This window comes from Octopus bimaculoides, chromosome 7 (assembly GCF_001194135.2).
Source record: "Octopus bimaculoides isolate UCB-OBI-ISO-001 chromosome 7, ASM119413v2, whole genome shotgun sequence".
NCBI lineage: Eukaryota > Metazoa > Mollusca > Cephalopoda > Octopoda > Octopodidae > Octopus > Octopus bimaculoides.
The window spans coordinates 60,582,433-60,593,790 of NC_068987.1; the positions used below are offsets into that span (position 1 = coordinate 60,582,433).

General features: G+C 35.6%; 1 protein-coding gene and 1 long non-coding RNA gene across 9 annotated transcripts in view; one reads left to right on the forward strand and one right to left on the reverse strand.

The window, feature by feature from the left end:
• The window catches only part of LOC128248387 (uncharacterized), a 15,342-nt gene extending 9,682 nt beyond the window's left edge, over positions 1-5,660 (reverse strand). Inside the window, exon 1 of the long non-coding RNA XR_008264626.1 lies at positions 5,148-5,660. This is a non-coding gene — a long non-coding RNA (uncharacterized LOC128248387). The remainder of the gene's footprint in view (positions 1-5,147) is intronic.
• The window catches only part of LOC106867691 (tumor protein p53-inducible protein 11), a 553,124-nt gene that overhangs the window by 282,368 nt on the left and 259,398 nt on the right, over positions 1-11,358 (forward strand). Inside the window, exon 1 of one of the 8 annotated variants that reach the window (XM_014912638.2) lies at positions 2,091-2,809. The exons of the other annotated variants lie outside the window; for them this stretch is intronic. Within the exon in view, the coding sequence (XP_014768124.1) occupies positions 2,763-2,809 (47 nt within the window). The 5' untranslated portion in view covers positions 2,091-2,762. Of the gene's footprint in view, positions 1-2,090; positions 2,810-11,358 lie in introns of those variants that run through there. 8 annotated transcript variants of the gene reach the window in all.

The window sequence follows — 11,358 nt, forward strand, 5'->3', positions numbered from 1 at the left end:
ATATATATATATATATATATAAGGAAAGGGAAAACAAAACCATATATATATGTGTGTCTTGTTTCTGTATTTATCCCGCCCACACCGCTTGACAACCGATGTTGGTGTGTTTACATCCCAGTATCTTAGCGGTTCGGCAAAAATGAACCAATAGAATAAATTACTGGACTTTTAAAAATCAAGTACTGGGGTCTATTCATTCGACTAAAAATTCTTCAAGGTGGTGCCCCTGCATAGCTGCAGTCTAATGACTGAAACAAGTAAAAGGTAGATATTTTAGAAAGTTTTCATGAAATGAAGTCGAGATGGAGCCCTCAACTGTAGGTTTGTCCTTTAAATCGCCTAGTACATCAATCCTGGAAGATGAAAAGTTCAAGATCAGCTCGGCGGGGTTTGAACTAATTTCGTAAATGGCTATAAATACCACATTTTGTCCGAAGCTGTAACGATACTGCTAATCCATTCTGCCTGTAAGTCGCAGATGCTGTCAGTCAAGATTCCACCGGGATGTGAAATTCTCGAACACCATGCTGACTTATTTATTTTACTACACAGCTCTTTCATACTTTTTGCCATTATAATCTTTACTATGATGCTATAACTGTTCCATTCATAAATATTTCCACCGGCATTCGTCGACCAGATATTCTTGCTACAGATAATTAGTCAAGCCAAGTTTTTGTTATTGTTTTCTAGCGTATTTTTGTTTCCTTTTAAACCATAGTCACAAAACAAACCTGGTCGCTGTTTAGAAGAAAATTTATTGTAATACATAAAATACACATTGTGACATTTAGTTGACTTTATTGTCAATATAAGACTAGAAAAATATTTATTTATCCCTCTTTTTCTCTCTTCTGTCTTCGTCTGTATTTCCCTCACCGTTTCTTTCCCATCCCTTTATGTTTCCACTATACTCAACCGTTTGCTGTCTTTATTTCTACGTTTACTTTTAATTATTCTTTATATTTTCCTTTTCAGATTTTCATTCTTTACCCCGTACTTTCGTTTTTATTTTTCTTGCTGTTTCTATATCTATTTCTCCTCTTATTGATTCCTCAATCTTCCTAATTGATACTGTCCGTCTCTCTTCAATATCACCCTTTTTCCAGTTATTTATCCCAGTGTTGCTTTAGTTTTCGTTTTTGCTTCAATCTATTTCCCTGCCACTTTTCTCTCTCTCTCTCGCTCTGCTTCTAAGCCTCTATTCTGGCTATTTTTTCTCTTCATTTCCTCATAATTTAAAACGGGACCGTTTTGTTCTCTGTCTTCTCCCCATCTCCTTACGCGCGATTGCATGCGTGCACGCGCGCATGTACGCAGAAGTGGTTGTTCAATGAGGGGAGAGGAAAGAAAAGTCGTCTCGGATAGATGACGCAGTTCGACCTCACTTTCTAAAGGATTATGAAAAGGTCATCATCTTCAAATAAGCGTGAATAAAAAGAAATAAAGAAAAAAAAGCTGGAAGTCGAAAGATTTAAATAATGTGGTTGAAGAGAAAGAGGAAACAGGAGAGGAAGAAGGGTGAAGAGCACACGATCCAAGCTACTGGAAAATGTTATTGTTTGGTGTTTATGTGGGTGAGGGTTAATAAAAGCTATCATTGGTCCTAGAGGATTGAAAAGTAGAATAATTAAGATGTGAAGTTAAGATATTGATAATGGGTAAGAAAAGGAGAGATGAAAGGATAAAAGAGAGAAAGAGAGCTGGAAGATATGACTTTTTTTTTAATAAAGAGAAGAAAGCGGAAGAGATAAAGTGACAAAAAAATCGAAATAGGAGAAGAAATAGTAAAAGAGTTTTCGAAAAGTAGATAGATGCGAGAAAAAGAATAAATGAAAGAAAGAAAGCAAAACGAAAAACGAGAAAAACAAGGTAAAACCGAAAGTAAGCAACACACTAACAGTATGAAGAAGAGAGAGAGAAAGGGAGATACGGATAAAGTTGATAGAAAATAAAGAGAAACAACTGAGAGAAAGAAAATAGAGATAGAAAGTAAATATTAAAGCGAGGTAAAGTAAAAGAAGTGATAAAGAATATTAACAAAGCATAAGAAAGCGATAGAGAGAAAAAGAATGAAAGAATGAGAGAGGCAATGTGGGGGAAGTAGTGGGCGGGAAAGCATGCACATGTGGTGTTTGTTGTATGCAATGGGAGCCTGAAGAGAAGTGACACTCACCACATCAAGAAGGGGATGAATGGAAACCGGTTTAGCTTTGTTTTGGGAGAGGCAGCTGCCAGAGTCATTGTAGGAAAAATAAAGGATACCTCAAATTAAACGACAGCTTTCAGCCAACATTCATAGTGTGAATGCTATTATATCTGTCCACAAAGGTACATGTACCACTTGTATGTATAGATATTAAAATAAAAATAACCATTTTTCGATATCAAAAAGTTAGTGGCTAACTACTGTGTATATAACAAAATATATTTCGAACTTGATATATAAAATACAATCACAACAAAAGGACTTGTGTATTTATACTGTATATAAATTTTTTAATGAAGTGAAATAAGGAAACAAATCAAAAGAAAAGAGAGAGAGAGAGAGAGGCAAAATTTTTCATAAAACGATAAGGAAAGAGAAGTGTAAACCGGACACACTATCAGTCCAAACAACAGGAAACAAAGTGTCGACAAAGGCCAGATTTGGCTTGTTTTAGGTCGGTAAGAAGTTTTTACTCTTCTATCAGCAACATCACCAGCACTGTTTTGGACAAATATACTATCCCATTCACCATCACCACACCACCGTTATCATGCAAGCAATGACAAGTCCTACAGTAACAACACCGTCTCTGAACACGTAAGATATATCTTCACACATATATATATATATATATAATGTGGCCTTATTTTTCCATTTATTTACCATTTCGTTTCCATGTGCGTTTGTTTTCTTCGCCTGTCATATTTTCTCGCTTTTCTTTTTCGTTTTCATTCAGTCTTTATATTATGTAGAAAACAATTTTTGTTCTTTTCACTAATAAAACACTATTTTAAATTTTTGTTGAGAAAGGGATTTAGTAGATTAAATTAATTTTCCTATGCTATTGTTGTTAATTTTATCGACTTCGGAACTATGAAGTGCATTCATTCACCCTTTTAGTTTCATTTGAGAGAAACATAATGTTGTTTCTTTCGGATGCACGCAGTCCGAATTTATTATAGTTGAAGTAAAAAAAAAAAAGGAGGGGGATTAATTAAGAAAAGTGACAGGCATCCCTTCTTTATAAAATATATTTATGATATAAAATATTTTAATTCAAAAGTCGAAACTCGGTTTGCCAAGAATATTTTTTTCACAGTATTCTTTCTTAACCCTAACGAGGCCTCACTAATTTCACAGGAACAAGTTTTTGAGGTTTTTATCTAAATTCAACTCAGAATGCTCATCCGAATATTTCCTCTATTTTATAGTGCGCACCTTTATTTTAATAACGATAGAAATTTGTAACTCAAAAGAAGTTTGAAAAAAAATCAGCTAGGAAAGGGCGATGCATAAAACTGTTGTTAAATGCAAGAGAGAAAATGAAACGGTTATTTTATAGAAACTAAACCATATGCTTGCGAAATTCTTTGAATTATCAAAACAAGAAAACTTTTTTGGATGAGAATAAAGTGAAATTGATATCAGAGATATAGACAGACAGGGATAAGGAGAGAGTCATCCCGCCCACGAGCGCAGGTGTGAATGGGGTACAAAATTTCCTCTGCCCTACAATAATCATTGTTGGGGTGCTGAAGGTACTTTTGTCCCAAGCACTGAGAGCCTTCGTTATGCAACCCACTCATTTGATACCCGAGAGAATTGAGGATTTTTCTGACAACTACAATCTTGCAATCCATTTCGTTGTATAGGAAATATGTGTACATAAAGACACATGTTAGCAGTTTGAATTAATAATATTGACAAACAATTCTTGGCTGGAAAGGCATGGACCTACACATGAATAGTTCTCTTTTATATATATTGAAGTTGTTATTTTTTTAACCTCGCGTCAGCCTCGATCCCACAAGCCTAATATTCCAGCAATGAAATTATCGTGTCTTTTTGTTTTATTTTGTATATGTATATGAACTAACAAATAGCAGTCGCCTTCGTTTTCGAAAGACAACATGGAGATTTGAGAGCTATTTCTAGCAAATGCAAATTGAGCTACTGCGTAGAGGGCACCCCCTGCTTTTGGCTCGATAACTATAAGGTCTTATGCGCCTGTAAAAACAAAAAGTCGGTTCCAGTTTTCCGATATTTTTCATCTTCAGTGCATCATTGCCACCACATCACATTAATTAATAGGCCTAAACATATTATGAATGAATTGTTAATATGTTAATGTCTCACATGTATTTATACATCAGATTTATTTACGTATTGAACAAAGTGAGAAATAGTGTTACTTAATTACAACGTAGTTTACTGAAAATATCGTGACGGAGAGTTGTAATAAAGTGTATAAGTTCTATTCGTCTCGGTCGCGAGTTCAAATTTCATTTGTAGTCAATTTCACTTTAATTCATTTGCAAGCTGTGAAATAAATGATAGACGAAATTGTCTGTACCCGCAATATGCTGAAATCCTTCTCAAGCGTACCTCTCGCACCTAATTCTAGAAAATCTGGCATGTGTTTTTATTTGTTTGTTTCTTTATTTTCCTTGTGGGCTGTCTTAAGTGTTATGTCAATCTAGTTGCTTTTAATTTTGAAACGAGGGATGTAAACGAATTCGTGTCGATGGAAATGGGATTGGTTATTTACATTCTTTGACCCATATGTTAGCGTATGTGACAATGTTGTGTGTAGGAGAGCTTCACAGAGGAAAATGTGTAGCAAATATGTGTATATTAAGACACATGTTAGCAGTTTGAATTAATAATGTTAAAATTCTTTATAGAAAATATGTACATAAGTGCATGTGTCCAGTTGTATATAAAAAAAAACCCTGAAATGCTATATATAAATATCCTAGTGTGTGTATAATATATACACTTACGTGAAAGTCGTATAAAAAAAAATCCTTGGATAGAAAAAGTCGAAGTTCCATCCCAAGAGTTTTTAACCCAATATTTACATGCTATTTATGCCCCCCCCCCCACTCAGGAAGTATTTCACGTTCTTTAAGAGTTTATAAATTCTTACACTCACGTTTTTTTAAAGTTACCTTTGTAGACTCCCCTCCTTTTCCCACCAAACTACCGTTTAACGAAACCAGCAGCTGGAATAAATGTAGCGTAGACAGAGAAGAAATTCTTGAAGTGACAGTTCCGGGATAGAAGGGTTTCAGTAGTGCAAAATTTGGTGCGTGAGACAATTTAGGGATGACGGAAAGCGGATGCGTAGAGTTACTGTCGTATAGTCGATGGCCAACTCTGGCTGAGAGCAGACCTATGATGGAAGGCATTTTGCTCATGACTATCACTCCTCTTTTATGTGCAGGAAACCCTGGATGATGTTATACAACCTGTTCTCTGAGTGACTTCGGTTGCCATTTCTTGTTAAGTGACCTCTCAAAAGTTCCCGCGTTTTTTCGTGGGTGCATCTAAAGAGCTTTTAGAGTTGCAGTGGCTTCTATCGTAACTTAGAAATGACAGGCAGAAAGAGAGAGGTGGGGTGTGAAGATATTGGTGGTTGTTTGTGGCTTTTCCTCGGATGTTTGAAATGTTTTTAAACGAGGACAGGAAGCCGATAGCTATTAAACTCCCAGACAGTCCTCCAGTGTAACCTTTTTTTTTTTTTTAAGACGATGTGGTTAGATTCAAGGATGGTCAAGCAACTAATTCTTGCAGATGAAGCGACCACGTAGTAGTTCAAGACCGATAGTTCCGAATTATAGAGGTTATCCTTCTTCAATATATTAATGTTTCCTTAGACATGAGGAATCTCTGTGGATAGGGAAAGCTGTTGGGTCTGGGGTGAACAACACTTTGAAAGTTAGGAAAAGGACAGTCACTCAGATATACACAATGAGCTTCCACACAATTTCTGTCTACCAAGTTCATTCATATAGCAGAAGACACTTTCCCAGGTGCTGCCTAATGGGACTGAGCCCGAGATCGCGTGATAGCACAGCGAGCTTCATAAGCACACGGTCATACCTGTGTGTGTGTGTATATATATATATATATATATATATATATAGTTTCAAAAAAACACAAAAAACAATAACAAAAAAACAACAAAGTGAGGACGTGATACGGATAGTGTTATTGGACGCTCGGGAAAGGAAAGAGAGAGAGTATGACGTTTCGGGTGGAGCCCTTCGTCGGAAAGACGGAAAGTTCAAAGAATGGAAAAGCGGAGGAAGAGAAAATCGGCACCGATGCCCACAAGGTTACATTATGCAGTATAGTACATCTATTTCAGCTGATTTTGCCAATCCTGACGTCCCTCACAAGGGGCAGTATGAAGAATATGGTGACAGCTTTCTGCTACTCTGAAATGGATCTATAGATGCGGCATTGTATAAATACTAATATACCCTCTCCAAGTGCCTGGTTTTCCTGACTAATAAATTACTGGAGCATTTACATGCTCGCTCATCCTGCTAGAAACAGCAGCCAATGTTCCTTCATGTCTGCCTAACCAAGGTTAATAAAAGGTTAGACATTCCTAAAGAATAGAGTTATGAATGGTGAAAGTAAAGAATATGTACACACGGTGTTTAGGGTTACGGCTTTTGTTATACCGAAAACGGCCACCGTTAGGAATTATCTAATTGGTCAAAAAAAAAAAAGTAATTTCTTCTAATCTGCATTTGGTTACAATTCTGCAATTTATATTTTGAATGGTGGAGGTAAATCTGCCCTCACCAAAACAAATAAATAAATAAAACAAAAACATTCCTGAATTTTTGTGACTATATATGTGTGTTTGTGTATACTATGTACTTTTAACCCTCTACTTGTCAAAAGCATTTTCATAAGTCTTAAACGCCCAATGCTTGTTTTCAGACCCTTAGTCCAAGCTGTTTCATACATTATGAGTTATATAAATAATATGAAGCTTTCCTTTCATAACTCCTATGTTGTTTTGGTGGTTAAAAAAAAGTGGGGAATGTTTACCATATATGATGCATGGCCACCAGAGAAATATGGGCATCCAAAGTGGTGGGTACAACTCTGTAGTTATGCCGAAATATGTTCTGTGTAATTCAATCTGATACATAGGGTAGGCAAAGGGTTAAAAAGACATTTCACCTCGGTAGTCTTTCTCTTTCCTTCCTCTCACCCTGTCTCTCCACAACGAACAAGAGAAATATACGATTTATCCGCACAGTTTAAGATAATTATTATTGTTTATATTTATGATTATTGCATAACTTAACACTCTGACAAATAACGTATTTATTTGCGAATAATAAGTTGCCCTATTTTATACTTTATTTTCATTGAAAATACTGGTAGGTGCGATCTATACACAAAGCAAAGCCAAAACTTTCAAAGAAAAAAAAATGTACCAAGATTTAAAACTAAATAAGGCGTGCATCTTATACTCGAGTAAATACGGTAGCTGTTGAGAAAATAAGAACCAGCTTGTTCAACTACAACCCTTGAAGTTTTAAGTGTGTAAGTCCCATGACTGAAACCAGTTGAAGGAAATATATGCGCGCGAGCGTGCACACACTAGTTTTGTTTATTCTCTAGCAGCTTAGAAAGTTTTCGCCTCAGTATTTATAAATTGTCTCCGCTCCTATGTTTGAGTGACTGACAGCTATTGATATTATCAATTATATCTTATAACAACACCACTAAATGACAAAGTGTGTGCTGCTTTGGGATTAGTTAATAATTATGTGATTGTCACTTTTTCTCTGAACTTTTTCCTGAAACACTACACCTACATAATTGCTCTCCAGTTTTAGACTTCTCAACTTGTGTGTATGTAAACCCACAGTAAGGTCTTATGTTTCGATATTTACTATAAGAACTTAAGCATGCATACATACACACATATGCTTGCATATATATATTATTCTTAAACAAGAATGTTGTTGACAGTGACTTCGAAGTTTTGGCCAGTTTAGCCATCATGGCTGAAATTTCGAAATCACTGTCAACAACATTTTTGTTAGAGAATAACAAATTTGTACTCTTCAAAAGTATAGAGTAACCCATCAGATTAATGTAAAATTGTTTTCATTATAACTGAACATAAAAACAAACATTGTGTGTGTGTATGAGAGAGGGAGACTAAGAAAAGAACATGGACATGACTATAACTTTGTACTCCTTTATTCAAATTCCTACATATGTTTCAGTATTTCGTAACATGTATACGTATATATGTTTACATATTTTCTCACTGCTTCCCAATGCTCTGTTTCCCTTTCTTTTGCACTCCTCTCTCCACAATGTCTCTGATGCTTAAACATCCTCTCGTCTCTCTCTCTCTCTCTCCCTCACCAATCTTTACAGCTCCTTTACATCTCTTTCCTTCAGTCCAGATTCTAACCACCCTCATTACTTTCTTTTATTTATATATCCTTTTCCCCCTCCACACTTTCCACCTTTATTCATTTTGTTTAAAGTCATCACCCTATCTCTCTTACGTTCCTTTCCTTCATAGGAGATCTTTTGGCTCATTAGTCTTGCATGCTACAAGGTGGCCTCTGGTGCTGGTGCCACCTAGCACACTATGAAGTGGTTGGGATTAGAAAGAGATCCAATTGTAGAAACTATGCAAAAACTGAAACGGAGCACAGCATGATCCTGTAACTCTTTGGGCCCCTTAGAATTGATCAACCCATACCAGCAAAGAAAGTGTATGTAAAAGGATGTGTGTATATATAGTTTAAATTAAAAATTTAGAAACTTTGTGAGAATGTGAAATAATTTGTTTTTAACAGTTGAACATGAACCAGTTAAAATTATAATTAATAGCGTGTAAATATTGGGTTTAAAACCTTTTGTATAGAAAAAGATGAAGGGTGCCCATGGAACTCAAACCCAAATCTTCTATAAACCTGACAGACATTCTATATATTTATATTTGCTTAAAATATCTGAAATAGGATATGTGCTTGTCACCCAAATATCTAATCAGGTTGTACTGGAAGTAGTTGTACCTTATGACTGGTGTAGTTCTATCATTGTACAATGTTACAAGACAAAGGAGATGCATTGGAGAGAGGAAACTACAGAAGCAACAACTTGTTAGACCAGGCTGTGAAGGTGACAGAAGAAGTTGTAGCATATTCAATCAGGAACAGAATAAGCCTAGATGAGATGCAGGGTGGTTTTATGCCTGGAAGAGGTAGCACAGATGGCATTTTTCTCTGAGGCACATACAGAAGTACTAAGCTAAGAGTAAGCCATTATATCTAACATTCATGACAAAGTGCTATGCTCAGTAATCTGGTGTCTCTAGGGAATGTAGGTATTGATAAATCGTTTTTGAGTGTGCTGTCAATAAAGTGAGAGCAAATGATGAGTTAAGACACAAATTTAGTATAAAAATTGGGGTCCTTCGATGTTCATTTCTCAGTCCCCTCCTGGCCATCATAAGAATTCAAGACTTATTTTGCAGAGTGAAGAGCTATAAGAACTGATGATCTACCTTTTATATCTAAATATACAGTAGAATTAAAATGGGAGAAGAAATTTCAAGTGTGGAAACAGACCCTAGATTTGAGAAGCCTCAAATGAATTTAGTTAAGACTCAGGTGTTAGTGAGCAGAAAAGAAGTTAGGACTCTGTGCTGTCCAGGAAATAGCTTTACTCAAGATGCAGAAAAGATGTAAGTAGGAACTCCGTATGTTGTTTCCAGTATAAGGGGTGTTGTGGAGGGGCTAATGCAGTTTTTCACCTCTCCTTAAAAAATTCTTTTTTTTTTTTTTGGAAAAATTTTTTCGGATTCCTACGTTTTAGATGTCAGAAATTACAAATATGCATTTTCAAAATTTTAAATTCACTTAGCATATAGATATGTGTATAAAGAGATAGATATGGAATTCTTCCTGGGGCTATTAACAACAGTAACACCGTCCTCTATAGGACCACCACACTTAGTTGACAAATATATTTTATGAATAAACAGACAGGGATAGATAGACAGGTAAATAAATGAATAAATGAATGAAAGTTCAAAATTTGAAATTAGGGGAGGGGGTGAAATTTGAGCCCCTTATTAAACTTTATAACATTAGTTATTAAACATTGTTTGTTTCTTATAAAATGGTGTATATTTAATTTATATTAAATTATTATTTACGATTATTTAAGGCAAACACAAGCAAAATGCAAATTCTTTTCGCTTTAATGTTTTTGTCTGTATTTAATTTTGATTTGCATATGTTCATCAATTCACTACGATCTCTTTAAAGTAAACAAAATCAAAAATATAAATGGAGTTGGGTGGATGGTGAAATAAAAAAAAAAAAATTTTTTTTGCATATTTGTAATCTCCAATGTCTAAAACATTAGGAATCCGAAAAAATTTTTTTCAAAAAATTGCATTTTTCAAGGAGAGATGCGAAACTGCATTAGCCCTGTTGTGGAACCACCAGTAAGATAACAGGAAACAGGTTTTGTATATCAGATTCCCTGCAACAATAAGCACTTAGGACACAACAGAAATATATTCTCTTAAATGCCCAACTGTCTCACAAGAAGTGGTTGATGGCGTCTGTTATCTTGGGAACAGTTAGTGGAATCTGGAACAAAGAAGCTGCTTTATTGTAGACATATTCTGCTACCACATTACCAGAAACATCATTTTAATTCACCTGGTGGTTTGGTGCATTATTTAAAAGTAGTAACGCTTTCTTGGAAATAGTATGCCTGGCACTGTACCTCTTAAAAGCAAGGCCTTAAAGTTTGTGAACCTGTCTTGGAATAGATTTGTAGTAATGTGAGCCTTCTTGAACACCATATCACAGGGAGATTAAACTTTAGTTCCTGAAAGTTCTTTGATTTTCTGAGTGATACATGAGCAGGTGCTTTCATTTCATATCATCAACAATATTTCTTCCCACAAGAAGCATCAGGTGGGTTTGTTTGTTTTTTTTTTTAAGATTTAGAGCCAAGTACTAATTTTTCCAAACAATGCTCATTTTTATCCTCATTTAGCATTTGTACTGGTTGAAACCCCCTTAAACCTTTAGCGTTCTGATTCTGTCAAATGTAATGCTTGTTTATTCACATTGTTTTGAAATCATCATCATCATCGTTTAATGTCCGCTTTCCATGCTAGCATGGGTTGGACGATTTGACTGAGGACTGGTGAAACCGGATGGCAACACCAGGCTCCAGTCTGATTTGGCAGAGTTTCTACAGCTGGATGCCCTTCCTAACGCCAACCACTCAGAGAGTGTAGTGGGTGCTTTTACGTGTCACCCGCACGAAAACGGCCACGCTCG